This window comes from Lepisosteus oculatus, chromosome 1, assembly GCF_040954835.1.
Source record: "Lepisosteus oculatus isolate fLepOcu1 chromosome 1, fLepOcu1.hap2, whole genome shotgun sequence".
Lineage (NCBI taxonomy): Eukaryota > Metazoa > Chordata > Actinopteri > Semionotiformes > Lepisosteidae > Lepisosteus > Lepisosteus oculatus.
Genome location: NC_090696.1, coordinates 59,050,572 through 59,071,758, shown reverse-complemented (window position 1 = coordinate 59,071,758; position 21,187 = coordinate 59,050,572). Strand labels below are relative to the sequence as shown.

Here is a 21,187-nt window from a genome sequence, read left to right as displayed (position 1 = left end):
TAGACCAGAAAGGTCTAAAAGTTGGTTAGTTACCCTTAAACAGGTTTAAATGAGGCACTGCATCCCTACCAAATTACTATTGTTGCTTAATTAACATGCATAGTTATCTTCAATTGATTTTACAAGTCAGAAAATAATACATATTTTCTTATCAGGAGATAGACAAACAGTATATTGAAAATTCAGGTAAACACAAAAGTATTTATGGCAAGATTTAAAAGGAACATCATAATTGTACTCCTCACATTCCACATAAAAAAACTTTTTTATTGCCATAAAACATTTGTAAAATGGGTACTTAAGAATCATTATCCAAAATGATCAAAGACATTCATTCATGATTTATTGCATCATAAAGGCCATAAATCCCCTCCTGACACATTAGCAACTCATAATTCTTCCATCTAAAGCAAACAAAGTATTAGCTTTGGCCACATCTGACCAATTGACTTTCTCCTCATTGAGTACTGATGGACTTACAACAATCCAACCACTGAATCTCTTTTCTTTTGCACCCGTGGATTATGCTGGGACCTTATGAAAGTTATCTTTAACATCAAAATATGTTAAAGATAAAATAATCTGATAAAAATGTCAGTCTCTGAATTATTTGAGCACTTCCAGCATAAAAGGTTTTTAATATATTGCCTGAACTAACAGTATAGTGTTAAAAATGTTAAAAACAAGGTTTTCTTTGCACCACTTGTATCACAAGAAACCGGTAAGTACAGATTGGCAAGATAATTGTTGTAGACGTTGTTTATCTAATCGTGAGACATTTTGTCTTTGGAAAAGCCTTAGTCTTACTATAGTTCCTTCACATTTTTATTTTAACCATGATCTTTAATCCCTGCCTTAACAACCTTCCCTAAATTTTAAGGTGCTGGCAATGAAGCTCCTGAACTGCAGCTCTCCACGACAAAGCATGTTTTACAGAAGCCTGCTTTTACCACAGCATAATGTAATGTGAAACCCCAACACATGCAGAAGGCCCTCCACGCATTAGAAGAGAAGAGCCATCATCTGCACAAATACATCTCTGTAATGCAGTTTGTCTTCTGCACAAACAGCTTCTAGGAAGCATAAGACAGCACTCTGCTGCATTGCACATGTTCTGCTAAAATTCCTCAAGACCTCATGAATAGTTTAAAACTTCAGAAAAAGAAAATTGCAGAGGTTGGTATGCAGACAGCGTCTCAAACTCCACTCCCTCAGGAATCTCAAAAGGAATCCTACTCCTGGCTCCTCAGGGGGGACTGCCCTGTGCATTATGAAGAAGCAGCTATACATTTAAGAGTTAAATTAAAGATCGAATACACCCTTTCAAAACAAGGTAGAAAAACAGGATAGATGACAGGCACAATCAAACAAACCATGAGAAAACATTTTACTCTGAAGAGTATAAAATGCTCAAAAAAAAGCATCAGTAAGAGGTGAAACAACTGTGTACAGCACAAGGATAATGGCAGAAGGCTGCAGCAATTTAATCCAAGAGCCGTACCAGGGTTTTTTAGTACGACAGACGTCCAAATGAGACCGAGATCACCAAGGTTCTAACAGAAGAATTATATATCTGAAATTCAACCTATGTCCATCATTATAAAAAAATTCAAAACAGTTCTGTAGCCTTTCAAGGATGTCTAAGGGGCCAGTGACTGAAGTAGAAGAACCACTGAAAAATATTGTAGACCGCGGATACACGTTCTGTATGTACCCCGACGGGCTCATTAACGGAAGTATTGCGATAATGGTGCACAAAAATAACAGCAATCTTTGTTGCGAAACTTTACATCACACTGCACAAAACAGTGTCTGTTGCAATTCTCTGACATAAATGCAATTGTGCAGAAAATCCCAAATAAATTGAAAGCTTCATAACGGAGTTGAAGGTTAAAGTGCTGAAAACTCAACAGCGAGAGGTTTTAACAGAAATGTGCAGATAGCTCCTTGAAACACGGAACCTCTTCATCATAATTTTTTTTTTTAATTCTGTGAAACTTACAGCTCAGGTTACATAGATGTGGCACGAATAAACTTGCTCTTTAGCCCTTCAGTTCTGATGAAGCCGATTTGGAAGGTGGTAACACCACAGCACAAGTAGGCCATTATCTGATGTTTTGCACCCGTAGCTCAGGAAAAACAGATTCCGGACTTGTGGCTTTTGCTGTATGGCTCTAGTTCTACCTTGACACTACCCGTGATCCATAAAAATGTACATGGCTAAAAAAATGGGAGGAAGGACTACTACCATACATGAATCACGGGATCAAAAGAACGCAAAGCACAGAGCGCAAAGAACAAAATGTTAAGATTTTATTTACAAAGCTTTTTTTTTTTGACTTACAGAAAGTAAAAATGTTGCTACAACCTTGATTTGTGCAACAGGCAGCCATTCGAAAACCATGGCTTGCCAATCACAGCCTTTCGTTCTCCTTGTTGCTATAGCAATAATCTTACCGAGAAAAACAAAAACCAATAAAGAAAACAAACCAAAAACCAAAAACAAAAACTAGGAGCCCCCAACGAAATATTAAAAACGCTGACCCCAACTAAACATTGTTACCAACAGTCCTCAAACAGGATCACGCTAGGGATTGACAGTAGAAATTGTGGAATGCTGGATGGAACGTTGCTCTTAAGAAGATTCTCCAATAAGTTCCGTAGCTGCACTTCCACAGGGTCAGTTCATCTGATACAATACAGTTCATTTGAGGGATGGATGAAAAGAAGGAAGAATAAAAGTAAGTTGTGGGGAGGGAGGGGACCAACTGGGCATCTGCTCTTAATCGTCATCTTCGTCGTCTTCGTCATCTGCCTCTCGCTTTCTCTTTTCACCTTTGCCGGCTTGCTCTTCATCTGAAAAAAAAAAATGAAAGGAGTTACAGTTTCCCGGCAGGTCCCCAGTGCCAGCAGGAGGAACAGAGGAACTGAGCCTCATGCAGAGACCAGAAGGCTTATTAATATGAATGAGTGCAAAGACTTACAAAACCTAGTACAGGGAAATGGGGGCTTGTAGGTATTTTAGAATCTGTTTCATGAATTTTAAAACCCACATAATACTTTACTGCATCTTAAGGCTGTTTGCATGATTGCACAGTACGCTTTCGAAAAGCAAATTCTAGTCTGCATGCAGTCAAAATCCTTAAAATCATCCATTTTAAATCCCAGCTATAGAATAGGTTTTAACCATTCATTTAGACAGCTATGGTTAACAATATAAAACAAGTAAAAAGACAAAAAAAATCAGTGATAGAATTATCACTTTTGCACCCCAAATTCAAACTATATTTATATATAGAGAGAGAAATGCAAAGTACTAATTTCAGCTTTAGAATGCCTTAAATCAGTTGTTAGTTTGAAAACTCAGTATAAAAGCTGTATTCACTGTGCAAATGAGTCACATACAGCCCTCACCAAGACAAAAAACTAAGCACAAGACCAGCCAAATCTGGTACAAAAGCTTTTATTTTCCTTATGGAAAGTTTTTCCTCATTTACTGTTTAATGCAGAAATTCAATTATGTGCATCTCTTTCCCTTTAACTTCAATTAAGGTAAGGAATAAAACAACCGCAACTTAAAAATCAGCCCCTTCTGCTTTTAAAACACTAGTCATCTCTCGTCTAAGCCACTAAACTGTAAATAGTGGAAAACAATTAATCTTTTTTGTCAAAAGTGTTCAAGTAAACATACGTGCACATCTGTAGGATTCTAAATTCATAACACACTTCAGACAGCAGATAACAGAAAAGCATACTCATTTCAAACTCTGAACTCACCTTCATCGTCCTCTTCCTCATCCTCATCTTCTTCATCATCTACCTCTCCATCCTGTCCAAAGTCTTCCTCCTGGAAGTCATGAGTTCAGTTAGATTGGGAGACCTGAGACTAACAGGAATGTTTTCCTGGATCGGGTTATTTTTCAGAATTAAAAATAAAAAAAATAGTGGGTTTTAAGACTTTTTTTCCATGGCTTTGGAAACCTTTGGCAATAATCAGTGCTTGCAGACAGACTGCACAACAGCACCTTGGTGTAGACACTAATCGTGCTGATAACGTTTTAAACAAACTGCAATTTCAGTTAAGAGTTAATAAAGAGACAGAGAAGTGGTGTTCATTTCAAATGAGCATCAGTTTTTAAAAGTTTGTGTTAAGTGGAATGTCATCTTAACTAAAGACCTCAGTTCATTAACATAGCTGAACCGTTTTCCTCAAACTTTTAGTTTTTTTAATTAAGAAAGTGAAAAACCTAGAAACCTGCTGTCCAGCCAAACTAACCGTTCCTGTGTCTGTATCTGCTCATATTTTCAAAAGCTGGTTTTGCTGAACACACTGCACCCTTCACAGAGGGTCCACAAGGTCAACATTAAACAGATTTACAAATCCCAGGAAAGCACATATTTCTTTTCAACATATACACAAACAGACATATAAGAACGTACTGTAGGAATAATGAAAACAAGGAAAAGGAATAAAAACTAGAAATCTAGCAGGGAATCTAGAAAACAGACAGTAGGTGGCAATAAAGGGGCAAATCACAAGGAAAAGTACCACATCCCCAGTCTGTCAGTAAGGGAGTTGATCATAGAACAAAAAAACAGAGGCCAAAGTACTGCTTTTAGCATGGCCATAAAACATTACCCTTACAAAACAAGACAGTGTAACTGTGTTTCCTTTATCCACAGTAAATGTTCTACACTAACCTCTAAAAACAACTGCAGAAACTCACAAAACCTGGAAATTACATTAATCTACAAGTCCTTGGTCAATCCTGCAATTTGTTTATAAATTCTGTTGAGTCCAACAAAGGAGACACGATCCAGGTGTGTATGAAGCAGGCATTACCTTTTTTCCCCCCAAACATCACACCTGGCTTGACAGACAGAAAGAACAGTCAATGCTATAAGAAAGGTATGCCAAATACCCATAAAAGATATTCTTTCAGGGATAATAAGCATTTGTATCATCTCTGAAGGGTGACAGTGGCACAATAGTTAGCATTTCTGCCTCGTAGATCTGGGGACCTGTGTTCAATTCTAGACCTCTGGTGCTGTCTGTGTTAAGTCTGTATGCTACGGGTTTGGTCTGGGTGCTGTGGTTACCTCCCACAGTCCAAAGACATATTGGTAGGTTAACTGGCTTCTGGAAAAATCGGCCCCAATGTGAGGTGTGTGCTTGTGTCTGTGAGTGCCCTGCAATGAATGGGGATCCTGTCCCGACCCTAAATAGGATGAAGTGGTTAGAAAATGGATGGATGGATTATCTCTGAATCTCATAACACTAAACACAAAGAATTATGTTACCAAAAACATTTCACTGCAAGCAAATCAGTACGTCAAGTTCCCAAACTATGGAGCTACAGCACTCTTAAGTAGATGGACGATTAAACGAAATACCGGACGTAATGCATAAGGAAAGCTTTGGCCCTGCTTCCTGTAGGGCCAACTAACCCAGGGGAGCTACAGGCCTCCGAACTAGTACACACTGCAACACAGTGCCAACTGCTAAGTTTCCAAAACTAAAAATAAATACTTGTGAATTTTCTGTGTAAGTTGATCAGGTCCGGACGATTTTACAGGTTTGGCAGAGCAGCTGGAGGAGTGATTTTAAATAAATGACTTTTCTTCTGCAGCTAAAAATGGAACTGGGTGATAAGAGTTTAACAACAAATTCAGTGTTCCGTTGCTTTTGACTCTGTGAATTCTTTTGACCATCCTTCACAGTCAAGAACACAGAGCTGATCCGGCCCATGACACCATCGCCAATCGTTCCCATTTCCCCTTCCGCAGCTATCATATGGTTCTCTGTACTTCATAACAAGGTGCATGAAACTCAAGACCACAAAACAGACAAACCATGCAACCCCTATACTTATTAAAAACTGTGTACAGCTCAGCTGTGATTTGTATGTGTCCGGAGATCTCAGGGTGGTTATCCTGAACAAGCTGCCAAGACATGTTGTTAAAGTTTATAGCCCGGGAATCCTCAGGAAGTGGCTGATTAAGATTGTTAGGTCAATGTGTTGCTGGCAACCAAGTGAGGATGATGGCTTCCTTTCACTTATGCTCTTAAACAAATAACTCTGACACCTTTGGGAATGCCAGAAATCATACAAGTGGACACAACTATGCCTTTTTGTATTTATACTTGAATATATGTGGATCCATATATATTTACTTGTTTTTGAAAACATAATTGATAATTAAATATATGGCCAGATGGAGTTGTTTATTCCATGATTCATTTTTTTTTAAATAACGGCTACCTCACACGTGGAATGCCAACAACAAAGGAATAATACTGGAGTAGAGAAAGTATGATCCAAGCCACAGCGCTGGTCTTTTTGAATCTGGAAGGTTTTTCTGAGCTTTCCGCCTCTGCCAGGCTTGCTTAAACCCTGCTATTTCAAACTCTCTTTCCATAGGGGATTTGAACGTGCAAGATTCCTGGAAATAATGCCATCATGCTACTCTGGTACTGTACTATGAAACCCATTAATGATACATAATGACTATCCTACCTGCAACTATATCTCTACCGCAGTCACTCTAAAGAATACGCTTTGACCCTACCTCCTCCTCTGCACTGACCTCCTCTTCATCATCCTCGCCTTCTCCTTCCTCTTCTTCATCCTCATCGTCCTCGTCTTCCTCTTCATCAAAATCCTCCTCCTCCCCATCTTCCTCCTCATCCTCTTCCTCCTCGCCCTCTGCTCCGGAGAGAAAAAAAGCATTATGGGTGTGACATGAGGATGCATGTTAAACCACTCGCCAGCATGGCACATATTCAGGCGCTGCCCTTTTACGGCAGTGACTTGGAACACTGATGCACATTTGCATAACTCGCATCAGTACCCTGCAAGCTAAATGAACAGCTGAATGGCCTAGTCTCATCATATCTAATTAATCACATGCCTCTTTTATTCGCTGTCCATCTCTGGTTTTACATACCGGTCTGATCTTATCTCAGAGATCACTGGAAACCAAAATCCATTCAATTGCCCCAATTGAGAGTATGCTGCACCAAACTGGTTGGTGTGAATTTAAGGAAATATAAACCATCTAAAACGACAACTGTGTATTAACAAATGCTTCAATACAACCTCTCAAGTTATGCATTGTCTTACTTTAAGGGAATGTAGAGTTATTAGTCCAATAACCAAGAAGGCTGCCTTGAATTTGTGAGCTCTTCTAACTATATTCACCGCATAGTGGGCACAAATACACATCACACTCAGCCACCAGCCATATCACCCTGCAGCTCAAGACTGAATACCCACTGAGGGTCAGTAGGTGTGAGCCTGGATGGGAGACCTCCTGGGGAAAACCTAAGGTTGCTGCTGGAAGAGGTGTTAGTGGGGCCAGTAGGGGGCGTTCACCCTGCGGTCCATATGGGTCCTAATGCCCCAGTATAGTGACAGGGACACTACAGTTTAAAAGGTGCCGTCCTTTGGATAAGACATAAAACCGAGGTCCTGATTCTCTGTGGTCATTAAAAATCCCAGGGCGTTTCTCAAAAAGAGTAGGGGTGTTATCCTCGTTGTCCTTTGGCCTTTACCAATCATGGCCTCCTAATAATCCCCATCTATGTTCTCCTCCCCACTGATATCTGGTGTGTGATGAGCGTACTGGAGCACTATAGCTGTACATTGGTGGTGGTGGGGAGTCCCCATTACCTGTAAAGTGCTTTTAGTGGAGTGTCTAGAAAAGTGCTATGTAAGTGTGAGCAATTAATATTAATTACTATTATTAACTGTGCAGCAAGCATCCAGTGCAACAGGGAAAAAATCAGCTTCTCAACTAAACAGCATCCCCACGTGCAACACCTTCCGCCTTTCTGACAAAAGCCCGCCCGGGCTCTGCGCCAGGCTCACCTTCGTCGTCCTCCTCGTCTACGCCGTCTCCGTCCACCTCGCCATCCGAGTCGGACGCCTCCCGGTCTTCGAGGTCGTAGCCGTCCAGGTAGGTCAGCTGCGGGAGCAGTTTGAAGACGCTCTCCCGGTAGTCGTTCAGGTTCGTCACTTCACAGTTGAACAGGTCCAGGCTCTTCAGGTTGTCCAGCTTTTTCTAGTGGGAAGAGCACAGGACGACATGGGTTTTGCAAACTTCCTAATCAGCTAGAGCTTCCCCAGCAAACAAACTTACTTCCCTGGATGGAAGGAACACTGTGGGTCAAAAAGTCAATGAGAGAAAGTCTAATTATTCGGGTGGTTAATACAAAACACACAGCACTTGTGAATGTCTCACTGAAGAGACAAGTGGTGGCCTATTATTGCTTTCTTGCCCTTTTTTAAAGGATGATTTTAAACATTCTTTAAAAGAATAGACAAGTTTACCAAAAATTCACCCCGACTTTCAAATATCTCCCGATGGTTTTAAGAAAATGGGCCGCTTTTGGGGTTCTTCGCTGGAGCTAAAAGCTTTGAAAATCACCCTGTAATGGCATAGTAATAAACAGGAATCGAGTGAACGGACCTCTCTCAGCACATCCACTTACCAAAGGCTCCAACGTGCTTATGTCTTTCAGTTTGTTCCCGCTTAGGTTTAGGTGTGTGAGGTTTGGGAGTTTCTCTGCTAAAACATCAAGGCCACCAGAAATTCTGTTGTCACTGAGCTCCAGCTGAAAAAGAAGAAAGGACGGCTAAATTAACCTAACTCTCAAAAAGCCAGTTGTGGCCCGTATGTCATCATGCTGGCGATTCCACGGTGACTGATATTACTTTTTAAACAGTTTTAGGTGTTAGAAGTCTCAGACGGCAACAAGATACTTTAACACTCTGCCTTTTGCTGGTGTATTATTGACGTTGCAAGAATAAAGATTAAAATTGACCTTCTTTTTTATTTCGAGTTTGTCTTTAAACCTGTGCTGGAACACAACATTTCTACTCTAGGATTAGAGACTGTAACAGCCGGCTTGTGCATGAGGAGACTGGATGCCATTTCATCGTGTCAGTCCTTTTTATTTCAAAGTAAGTAGTGACTGACACTGCAGTGACAGTCAACTAATTTAGTGGATTTAGTGTTTCAGCCTATTAAGAGTACAATCTTGTGATTTTTGTTTTTGTAAATATTATCCTCAAGACATAAAAACTGATATCAAATTCTAGGCTACTGCACATTATGCTGTGAGACTGCTACAACGCAGCAAGACTGAATTAAAAAAATGTACAGATCAAATTTAATTTGAGTTGAGGGAATAACAAAACATGTCAACAGCTTTAGCAGCTTTAGCTCGTTATAATAGGAAATTAATTCTGCTCATAATAGCACATACTAGAGAGCATAGATAAAATCATTCTCACTTCAGTTAATTTAAGAATAAGTACTGCACAAAATATTGTTTCTTATTCAATAGGCTATAAGATGACTCACAGGGACTACAAATTTGTTAAATAAAAAAATCAATATATCTACCTTAGGAAGTCTACGACTATACAATCAACTCTGAAGTACAGAGTAGAGAGATATTTTAGCAGAGCAAAAAAATAATTACACAGCGATGTCTTTGTTTGTTGTATACACAGATATTTCTATCTAAAAAGATAAACTAATCCTCAAAGATGGTGTATTTTTCTTAATGTGATCAGAGGTGAACCAGGTCAGGTGGATGCATTCTGTTATTGGCTTTAAGCTGTATACTTTGTATGTCTGTAACCGTATGTGCTCACAGAACCAAATTCTATGCAACTAGTCGTTATGGCTATAAAGCACTGAATTTGGACTAAGGTAACAGGTGAAAAACCAAAACCAACTTGGTTTCTGAAACTAGCCTAAAAACATTTTATTGGCATTTTGGTATACTCTTCAACCTAACATTTTTAATAGTCCAATACTGTAAACATTAAAGATACCTAGATAGCAATAACACTGCAAATAGAAACCAGCGTAATCTTATTTAAAAAAGAAAGCATGTCACAAAGACATCTTATGAAAACAAAACATAAAACATTGGAATGCATTAGAGAAAACATAAAAAGACTAATGATACTTCTGATAAACGCACAAGTCAATTTTTCCATACCTATTTCAAAATTACCAGCCCTTAATGATCCTAGTGCCTTCAACTTTCAGTCACCTGATTTCTGTGAAACGGTATTAAATAAAACCAACTACTCATTTCACTGTCTTTCCACTTTCCAAAAGTCAGCTGCCTACTACTTTAAAACAATGTAAAGTTTACCTTCTTAATACTTTACACAGCTGGCCCAATATATGTGAATTTACAAAATTGGTTTGTGCTGTGTTTTGAGCCCCTTTGCTAGTTTAGTGAATCATTATCAAGTCTAATGCAGTTTAAAGTCATTGATAGACCATGATTAAGCGTCTATATTTTGGGTTTGTAATATTGTATTAATTAGAAGTGAGCATTTACTGTCACGTTAAAGATACTACTCCTTTATTAAGTATGTTACATATAGTATTTGACTTCATACTATCAATCCAAGTCAGGGTTATGGAGGAGATGGAGCCTAATCCAACAAAGCAACAAACGCAAGGCTAAACACACCCTGAATACAAGGCCAAGCCTTTGAAGGGCACACACAGACACACATAGATACCCACTCACTCACACCAGGGCCAATTTTCCCAGAAACCAATTTACCTACCAGCATGTCTTTGAATTGTGGGAGGAAACCAGAGCACACAGAGGAAACCGATGCAAACAAGAGGAAAACATACAAGCTCCACACAGATAGTACCTCAGGTCTGGAACTGAACATAGGCCTTCAACCCTGGAAGGCAGCAATGCTAACCACGGAGCCACTAGGCCGACCCATTTCAAACTAATTTATCAATATCGAAATAGCCTTACCACAGATTATTACTAGACGTATTACAGCCAAACAATCCCCAACTTCAGATGGGATCATCAAATAAATGTGCAGGGACTTTTTAGACTTACACAGTATATGATTGTGTGCGTTGTAAGGAATGCCTGTCATCAAACATTTTGAAGGAATAATAACCATACTGGAAAAAAAGTGTTTCAAGGGGGAAATTGCTCATCCTTCTAAACCAGCATTCCGGAAATTCCTACTCCCATTGCAACGCTTGAAAGGGAACAACACTTTACCTTTTTTAATTTGCCGAGCTTGGGGAGGTTGGACACGGAGATTAAGCCAACGTTTATTAGGCTGAGGAATTCGAGGTTCACAAATTCTGCGGTGAGGCCCTCAATCTTGCCTTCATTGGACCTGCAGTTGTCTAGGACCAGTTCTCGTACCTGTCGGATATAAGAAAGTAAACCAGTGAAAAGAAAGAACCACCACAGAGGAACTGAAAAGACGCACTGATCTTAATCGAACAGGAGCGCGGTCTCTACTTTTCTTGTAGCTTAGCAGACAAGAACACAGAATCGTATCTGTAGTTTCCCTTGTGTTCTTCTAGGTTTAATTCCAGCTAAACTGGGTTAAACCACTGCATCAGGCACAACACTGAAATTCAGATTAACATGAAAAGTCAATGGGTTTTTCCCAACCAGGACTGCAGCTGCACCATTCTGTTCATTTGATTGACTTGAGCCCCTAGACTATAAATAAAATATAAAATGCATCTTTTGGCATGGAAATGACACTTGGACCATTATTCTAATTTCCACTGACAGTTTCTAAACAACAAATGATAACTATAATCCATCTCCATATCCTACACCACCTACTCAAATTGCTTCATTTATGCAATATAGGATGTAAAAAAAATGAATAACCAATTTAATATATTCTATACTATAAACAACTGAAAATTATTCAATATTAATCTCATAAAAGAGTGAATGAATTCCCAATTAAAAAGTAAATAACCTATTATACATACTCAATGAAAAATGCAATGAGTCATGCAATTAAATTGTAATACAGTTACAATTTGATACAGCCTAAATAAATGTTTGAACACCCTACCACTTTAGTTAATGAACAAGTAATAGGTTTATTCCATGCTGAAAGGAGAAGAAAGAAAACACAACATTTCGGCCGTGGAGCCTGCACACCTGAAGAAGGCTCCATAGCTGAAACGTTGTGTTTTATTTTTTCTCTTTTCAACATGGAATAAACCTATTACTCGTTCCTGACGCAGCTACCCAACTGAACCACTAATAGACCTATTACTTGATCATGAATAGCTTAGGACGGTTCAGACAGGCTGAAATGGACAATTGTGTTTGCTGTCTCCCACACTAATATTGTTAGAAAATAGACTAAAACGTAATTGATCAAATGAGGTGAATCTTTTGTCTACATGCCATTGAAGAACATGAAAATGTTATTTAAGAGGAGAGACAAAAAATGAATACTCCAACCAATAGCATGTGTTGCATATTAAATGCCTCTCAGTACACTTACAGGCATTAATATCTAAACATTCAGAAATTAGTTCCACCAAAGCCATTGTGAGAATAGTTTTCTGTTAGAACCCTGACAGATTTATCAGATTCTGAGAGTTCTGAGTAATAAAGTACTTTAAAAATGGTAGTAGAGTAAACGTGGACTAACTTGCTCAGTTCAGCCAATGAATTTGTTCAGCTGCACTTTTTTAAGAAATATCAAAATGGGGCATTTCATGGTTCGACTTAGTTTTGCACCTTTAAGGCACCTATGCCTTAATACTAAGAGTGCCGGAACAAGTAACACCCAAAGATGGCTCCATAGCGGAAACGCTGTGTTTTCTTTTTTCTCTTTTCAGCATGGAATAAACCTATTACTTGTTCCTTTGCAGCCTACGCATGCTGACGCAGCTACCCACCTGAACCACTTTAGTTAATATCATGTCTGCCGTTTGTTTCAGGAACGCCTAATTCTCAATTCCAAAAAAGATTACCTGTTTACCAAGCAAGCTGTTTGAGCAATTATTTTGGATCTTTGCACTGTACAGCTCCGACTCTCACATTCTCCTGTGAGGCGGTTATTGTCCTCAGAGGTTTGTTTCAAAACTTCCTTTAAAGGAATATACAATGTAAAGCCTTACAAAAATATTCACACTCTTGCACAGCTTTCACATTTTGTTGCTTTTAAGCTTGCAGTTGTGACATTTTGAAGTAGCAATAGATGTTATATATATAACATACTTCACATGTTTGAAACAAAAAACAAAAACAAAAAATACCTATCGCCCATCAATCCATTTTCTAACCACTTTCTCCAATACAGGGTCACAGGGAAGCCAGAGCCCATCCCAATAAGTAACGGGTGCCACACACTCACACTAGGGCAATTTTCTCAGATGCCAATTAACCTAAACCAGTAAAGCTTTGGATTGTTGGAAGTAGAGCTGGGCGATAATTCGATAACGATAATTATCGCAATATAATTTTCCTCGATATAATTTTAACAAAAGTTTGATAAATGTTCGATATATATGTTTATGCATTGTGCATAAAATGCGCATGCGCACAAAATACTGCGCGAGTGCGCGTGCGTGTTGCAGACCGGGCAGCTAACAGATTTGTTTAATGTTTCTGCTGTTTGGCAAGTGTTTGTTGTGTTCTTAAAATAAAAAGTTGTTTAATTTACCAATTAACTGTCTGGTTTCTTCAACTTTCACTCAGGAGAAAAAAATCTGCCTTTAAACTTGAAAGAAATAATGGTTTGACATTTATCATGATAATTATCGATATCGACTGATATGAACATTTTTATCGTGATAATATTTTTGGCCATATCGCCCAGCCCTAATTGGAAGGAAACCGGAGCACCCAGGAGAAACTTACACGAACTAGGGGAGAACATACGAATTCCACACAGACAGCCCCCCAGGTTGAGAACTAAACCCAGGGCCCCCAGGACTGAGAGCCAGCAACGGTAGCAACTGAACAGAAATTATTACAGAGTTCTGGCTAACAGAAAATGTCCATTAGTCAACAACATCCCAGTCATTCCAGAAAACTGGTCTGTATTGCAGAATGGCCATCTGATCATGGAGGTTGCCACAAAGATTTTTAGTGATACTCCAAGCATGTGGCGAAAGATGATGTGGCCTTTATGGACTAAATGCCAAGAGTTACATCTGGCACAGACTGACTGAGTTAAGGAAGAATGGATAGAGCAAAGTACAGGCAAACACTAGAGGAAAACCTGTTTCATTCTGCTATAGAATTAAAACCGAGGCAAAGATTCACCTTTCTGCAGGACAATTAACCAAAACACAAGGCCCAAGCTACACTGGGGCAGCTTAAAAATAATAAAGTTAATGTCTTCGAGTAGACTAGTCATTTTTTCTTTCTTCTCTGTGACACTTACTGTAACTCACCGAACCCTTAAAAGTCTTCAGTCTGAACATTCAGTTTTTGAATATAATATTAAGTTTAAAGAAATGCGTATACATCATTTTGTAATTTCAAACAATTGGACACCCTAATGAGGTTCTGAATGTTTTCATACTATAAAAACTCAGCAAATTTCCTTGACTAAGATTTCTAGACCTTGTTTATAAAAACCACATGATGTTGTAGTGGTTAATTAATTTGCAATACCAAGATGTAATAAAATAAAATATATAAGAACAAATCACAGCATACAAAAGTGGTATAGCAGAATTGATTTGCCCTAATTTATCTAGATTCTGCTATACTTACACTGCCCCCCTATTCAATTAGAAACACGAATCAATAATCATTTCTAAAACCTGGACCTTAAGACTTTCTCATTGAGTTTCTTCAGCCTGCATTTCTCAGTTTGTCTTATGGAGAAATGTCTGTATTTTAAGATGAGGAAATAAGATGTTACTTGGACACACAAACACTACTCAGATTTGGTTTTGAAACTTCCTTCCATAGCACAGAGAGAAAATGTTCTGACCAGCAGTGCTCCCCACAATCTTTCAGTCCTGAAAAATGAAAGTAAGATGATGTGTAATATTGGTTCAACCTTGTAGGGTATTTGCAGAAAGACAGCACTGTACACTTTTCACTGACTTACTACATGTTTTTCATATCTGTCTCCTAAACATTACATTTGTCTCAGAAAATAAGAAAGTGTTTCTATACAACAAGTGTTTTTGCAACTGGTGTACCTTTGGACAGCTTCATACATTTACAGCTACTGTGAAATTTTGGAAAAGTCACATATATATACACAATAACTATATATACACACACTATACGGTACATACGTTTACTGCAGAAATCAGTGAATTCAGTGTACACTTGATACAGAGAGAAGTGCAAGTTAAAGCTTTCAAGTTGGACAGAAATAAAAAGAGGAGAATGTTGGTGCCTGAATATTATTTTTTTGTTTCTAAAATAAAGTTGATCACAAAAAAAAAAACAGGGCATCGAAGCAAGAGCTCTGTGTTTCACTGTCATCATTCCTGCCATAAGGCAACTTTTGCCCTTCGAGACAAACTCAGATAAACATGGCAATAAATTAGGTTTATAATGTTAATAATAATGTGTTTGCACCGAGGAGAGGAGTGTGAAAGACTTATTTTTTATTCATGCAAACGTGGCATGGCATGGAGGAGGTTAAGAAACACTATTCTAAAATAACCTGAAAGCACTGTCCAATCTCTAAAACATTTAACTTTAAATTAGAATCCTGCGGTCTGAAGATGACTAAATGGTTTTTATTTGCCTTGCAAGGCAAGACGGAAAAAAAAACAATCATTGTACTTTCATCATTTACATTTCCTAAATCCTGCTGTACAAACTTCCAAAAACAATCCTGGCAACAGAACAAATCAGATGATGTATCCTGAATATGTGAAGGCTTTCATTGTTAAGTAAACTTTTCAGCTGTAAACCTTTTCACAAATTACTTGATTCATGTGCTGGAATGGGCACACACAAGACTTAGGTAAATACAACACCTTTAGAGAAATGCACAGCACTTGCAAAATATTACTGGAATTAATACTTCATATTGTCACGTACTTTGTATTGGTATATTACAGAAAGGTGCATTCAAATCCTTTAGGAAAGATCAACTACTATTGTGTGACCTATAACTGCTTTATAGTTCTAAAACAACAGGGATGGAGACAGTTGTTTCTTGTCCGAACACACCCATCTTAAGCTTTGTTGTTGTAAGTGAGATACATTTGCACCACAACAGTGCAGGATAGTTTCTTAAAGCACCAGCTTCATGTCTGTTGTTAGTGCTTTCGTGACCAGCTCTTAGCATTTCAATAAAATCACTACTGTCCTGAATACCAAAACAACAATTCACACTCCGTGGAGCCTGCAGCTCTTCTAGGACATCATCCCATTAAATAACTTGAAGCAAGAGTGACACATTACAGTCCTGTTCATCAAACTGTATTTGGTCCACTATTTTAGATGAATTGCCCTTCTTTAGTTTCACCAGCTGCAACAACCAAATTATAGACTTACTGCTGCCACCTGCTGTGTAGGAGAATTACTGTACTTTTTCAAAAAATTGTGTCATCTCTAAAAGACTCCTGCACAGCTTCATAAATTAACAATTACTTTATGTTCTTTGGTGTACTGTTCTACTTCACATCTTCTAAATGTTGGGCAAAAATGCCCCTAATGTCCTCATACCAATTAATGCAATATAATTTTTAAAAGAATCTAATACCTTCATTAATGAGAATTACACATGTAAAGAATAACAGTGATTTATAAGAACTGTGCATTTAACCCATCTGTCCTTGATTGGCAAGTAGCTCATTGATCTAAGGATCTCATCCAGCCATTTCCTTGAAAGATGCAATGGTATCGGCTTTAAAATTGCTGCAGAGCTTGTTCCAGACTCCTGCAACTCTCTGTGTAATGAAGTGCATCTATTTCCCAGTTTTTAATTAACTTCCCCTAAGTTTCTTTTGGACAGTCAGTCTTGAAGAAGTCCAGAGAGTTAACTGACTAAATCACTTTAAACATACAACAAATTGACTTATTTTGAGGCACACATTCAGTCATTTAGTCAAACTTGCAAGTTAGATGAAGTTCTTTACATCTCCTGTCTGAAGGATGTTCACTGGGCATAAAATTGATCCATAGTTTTACCTACCAATAGTAGTCATTAAATCTAAAATGCCAATAGATCAACTTACCTGCTCATTTATAGCACAAAGTGACCACACCCTGAATTTTAAGACCCCTAAAAAAACTGAGATTTGTCGCTAAAGAAACAAGCTACACTAAGCAAAAACACATTATTGTTCTAGCTCCATGTATTCTTTTTAACCCCCCATCCCCAGTTTTCTTAGGTTTAAAGGTGGTACAAAGTAATGTATATAACACATTCAATACCCAAATTAAGCGAAATGTTATCCAGTTTTAATAATGCTTTTGAAATTTCAGGTGTTGTAACTTATATGCAACCAGTCCCAGAGTTCAATCAGCTTGTTGAGAGCTCTCACAATTACAAATGTGTACCACATCCCTTTCATGAAAACTGTAGTCGTCAGTGCAGAAATGCACGAATGATTGTAACCAAAGGGACTCTTTTTATACTAGCACAAATCTGGAAAATAAGGGGAAAGGAGATTTGTTATTTAACGAATTTGTTGGAACAAACTAAGGTTTTCGGTGTACAATGAGAACATATTCGACGTGAGTGTATAAATATTCTAAACGGTGAGTTCGCCTTGTTGAGTGAACTTTTCTAGACAAAAGCACGTAGAAACTTAACGTGGTAATACCAATAAAAAGCGTTCTTGTTTACTGTGGAAAGGCAAACGAGGTGAATTACGCATAATAATCCTTGGCCTACTGAGTGCATGCGTTCGTGCTCTTCACCGTGTGCCTGTGCTGCAGTGACTGGAGGCAATGATTTGTCTTCCCAGCCATTGCCCTTTTAAGAGCCAGAGCGCTGTTGTCGGGGTTGCAGAGAGAATCCGTCAGCCCGCCATCAAACATCAGCATCGCTGAGGATTGACCGCCTCGTCTATATTTTTCAATAAAAAACATCAAAACGACTTTTTTATCGCCTCCGAACAAAAACATCCGAATAATAATAAACGTGACTGAGCAGAAATATCGTATCTTGGTGCGAGTGCGAATGACGAAGGAGTCGTTTTGAACGGAAATTAGGAGGACAAAGATGGAGAAAGTTCCTTTCTCCGAGGGCTTCAAAGACGGCAGGGCGACAACATGGCGATTCCCGAGCGACTGTACTCCGAGCTTTTCCGAGCAGTGGGGAAAAGAAGCGGAATAACTTTTCTGCATTGATTTAAAACACCCTTTTCACCTGCAAAGTTAGATTGAACACTTCATAAAACCAAAAGATACGCTCGTATTAAAACTTCACCTTTAACATTTTTGAAACGTGTTATTCGTCTTGCATGTGTTGGTTGAAGCGTGGGTTTTTTTTGCCACCTGGGTGCTGTACTTGCTAGTCTTGTAACTGAATATTCCGAGGCTGCAGTATATTTTGCCGTGAAATCAAAGTATTTTGCTTTAAATCAAGAAAAACAACATTAATCTCGGATTAAACATTACCGGATTTGTATTTTTAATGGGTAGTAATATGGCGGGAACTGTGCACTACTTTTACATAAATCGTTAACGCTTTATGGAGGTCTTGTGTAAAGAAATGGTATTTTTCAGTAGGTTATTGTGGAAGAATGTAACCTAAATACCGTTTTTTTCTTTAAAATGTGTAACATGTAATTATTGCTGGAAAGATTTAACCTCGAAGGAAAATAAAAACGGTTTGCAACTTTGGGTTCTCGGCTTGAAACAAACGTGTATTTAGATTATTTGGTGGGGGGAGTGTGATTTAAGTATTTTTTTTCTACGATTTTGGTTCTTTTGGGGCGTTGAAAGCAAACACGTTAAACCAACCCCGGCTGCTTCTCAATTTAGGATTATGAATAACCCTGCACCGTACTTCTTTAGAGCAGACTACTTATTTCAGCGCTACACCAGCGAGGTTTATTTAAAAAACTGCTTTGTAATAAAGGGCGCCCCATTTCATGCTGTTACAAATATGGCTACCGAGCCTTCTGTAAAAATAAACCTTTAACAAAAAAAAAAACTAATAAATCAATTTTATCTATGCATCGATAAAAAAGAAGCAGCCCTCCCGCTATACGGCCAAGTAAAAGTTACCCTTTATCACACCAGCGAGGGAGCAACACGGAGACAAGAGGCTCCGAAACGGTTAAAGGCAACGACTGCAACAATAATACTAAATACTGTACAACCAAGCCTCCGAAACTATTTGGTTATGTAGCTCTGTAAGATTTAACCACCTCGATAAAGCCTAATACGGAAACTTGAGCAGTAATTTATCAGTTATTAAATAAAAATAAAAAACTAAACCCATGTGGTCACCATTACACAGGTCATCACCAGGAAAGCAGAAAAAGTAACAAACTAAGGTTTGAAAAAGCAGCTCTTACATCAGATGGGGTCCTGTTCCTCAGCTCTAAGTGGATCCTCTTTTTCATGTCCATCTTCCCCTTTAAAAGTTTTTTTTCCTCTTGGGTTTTTAAGGATTTTTGATTCAGTCCAAAACGCAGAGAGATGCCTTAATGGAGGGAGAATATGGGACTGTATAATGAAGTGAGCCAAACGCCAAGTTACTCAGGGAGAGGAGAAACCATGGAGGGAAATGGGACTGAAACACATATATACTCAATACTGCCGCCGCCGGCCAGAGACGCCCATTGCAGTTAAACAGGCAATGCAGAGTCACTGACTGACCTGTTGTCATACTCCCGAACATGACGTTGCCAAAGGCATTTCATTCATTATTGTAGTTTTCTTACCAGGGACAATTTCTCTCTTTTGAATTAAGGTAAAACGCATAGCTATGAGTGACTGTGCACTCTTACACTATGTAATTGTGTGTACAAATAAAATCATTTCAGATACGATTTGCTTTCGTGTTTAAATCGTGCTGCGTGAAATTGTATTATTACTTATTTTGTATTTCCGTTATAAGTAATAAACTGTAGCAGTGTAGGTTGTTTTATCAACAGGTTTACTATACTGTGATTTCCATTAATGATGGCGACAAGGTTTGTGTAGTGTAGCATACTAATATCACCCAAACATTAATCCAGTTGTTTAGAGATAGATGGCCTGGTACAAAATTATTATATAATTCTTAAAAAGCCTACCTTATTTTCTTAAGGCCGTTGACATGCTTTAAGTTGTTTAATAAAAATGTACAATAAACGTTGAGGGGAATAACATTTATTTTTTATAAGTACATCAAAAAATTGTATTGTCTCCATAGCAATGGCCAAAGGAACAAATGTAAAATTATTTTTTAGTAATGCAAGGATGAATTTCTGAGAGAAAGTACTTTTCAGAGGACACGGAAAGGAGAGAACAGGGAGTTGTGTTGTTAAATAACCTCAAAAATGTGGTAGACCTTGTTAAAAATTGCATTTGTTATTATTATTATTATTATTATTATTATTATTATTATTATTATTATTATTATTATTATAATCATTATCATCAAAGATAAATAATAGCCTTATTATACAAGTAATCTGGAGCTGTATTTCTGAGTGGTCTGTTAATTCCAAACTATGATCTTTACAAAAGGTGCTGTGTTGCTTTTAACCCTTTCAGAGCCTGGCTGTACTGAATAGGCCCCTTGTACAATGTGTCAGCTATTCATCATTCACAGCCATGAAGAAAAAATATGGGCTCTGTTTGTTTTACCACTTTATCCTTAAAAACTTGACAGAGAATGCGTATATACTGGCTATATACTTGGGAGCTCGGTGCTTTCACAGAAAAAATAAAGTGAACGTTTTTTTAGATTTGGGCTTTGAATACTACATTATGCCAAGCCATATTGCTACAATTTCACATTGCGCAGTTTCACACAAATAAGTATTCACATTCTGTCTCTGCAATCAGTTTGCTCATTAGAACCTTTCACTCAGCAGTGTGGAGGAACGATTAGGGTTCAGGACCTCTAATTAGAAAGCTGTGGATTCAAATCCTAGGTGTAGCGTTGCTGTTGTAATCCTGAGTGAGGTGCGTCACTCAAGGTTACTCCAGAAAAATGCCCAGCTGTATAAATGGGTACTCTACAGGTTTTCACTGTAATCAAGAGCTTGTTTCTTTCGTTCATTTATCTGGTTAAATAAAGGTGTGTTTTCTGCTTCTTAGTAGAATGAAGGGTCTCTGATTAAATCAATAAACTGATGAATATTCAGTACATTTAGAAGAGGTATCTTATTTTTAATTTATATTGAAACATTTGTCCAGATAAGATAATTTAGAACAAATTCTAATTTGCACGGCCTGCTTGAAGACATTGTT

General features: G+C 38.2%; 1 protein-coding gene across 2 annotated transcripts; it reads right to left on the bottom strand.

Moving 5' to 3' along the window:
* Positions 1-2,291: 2,291 nt before the first annotated feature.
* Positions 2,292-19,520, bottom strand: anp32b (acidic (leucine-rich) nuclear phosphoprotein 32 family, member B). 2 transcript variants are annotated; one of them, XM_069190806.1, is made up of 7 exons: positions 19,300-19,520; positions 11,072-11,221; positions 8,495-8,617; positions 7,872-8,064; positions 6,589-6,707; positions 3,778-3,847; positions 2,292-2,856 (listed from the first exon to the last, which is right to left on the bottom strand). In XM_069190806.1, the coding sequence occupies exons 1-7, from the start codon at positions 19,351-19,353 to the stop codon at positions 2,783-2,785; spliced, it is 783 nt and encodes a 260-aa protein (XP_069046907.1). In that variant the 5' UTR covers positions 19,354-19,520; the 3' UTR covers positions 2,292-2,782. The 2 variants fall into 2 exon arrangements, with proteins under 2 accessions (XP_069046907.1, XP_069046906.1); XM_069190805.1 differs by having other exon boundaries at positions 6,571-6,707; positions 19,300-19,519.
* Between the last annotated feature and the right edge of the window lie 1,667 nt (positions 19,521-21,187).

Coding starts and splice junctions, on each gene's coding strand:
- anp32b (XM_069190805.1), bottom strand. CDS start 19,353: ATGGACATGAAAAAGAGGATCCACTTAGAGCTGAGGAACAGGACCCCA. Junction 11,222..19,299: donor GGAACAGGACCCCATCTGAT/GTAAGAGCTGCT, acceptor TATATCCGACAG/GTACGAGAACTGGTCCTAGA. Junction 2,857..3,777: donor TGAGGAAGAGGACGATGAAG/GTGAGTTCAGAG, acceptor TTTTTTTTTCAG/ATGAAGAGCAAGCCGGCAAA.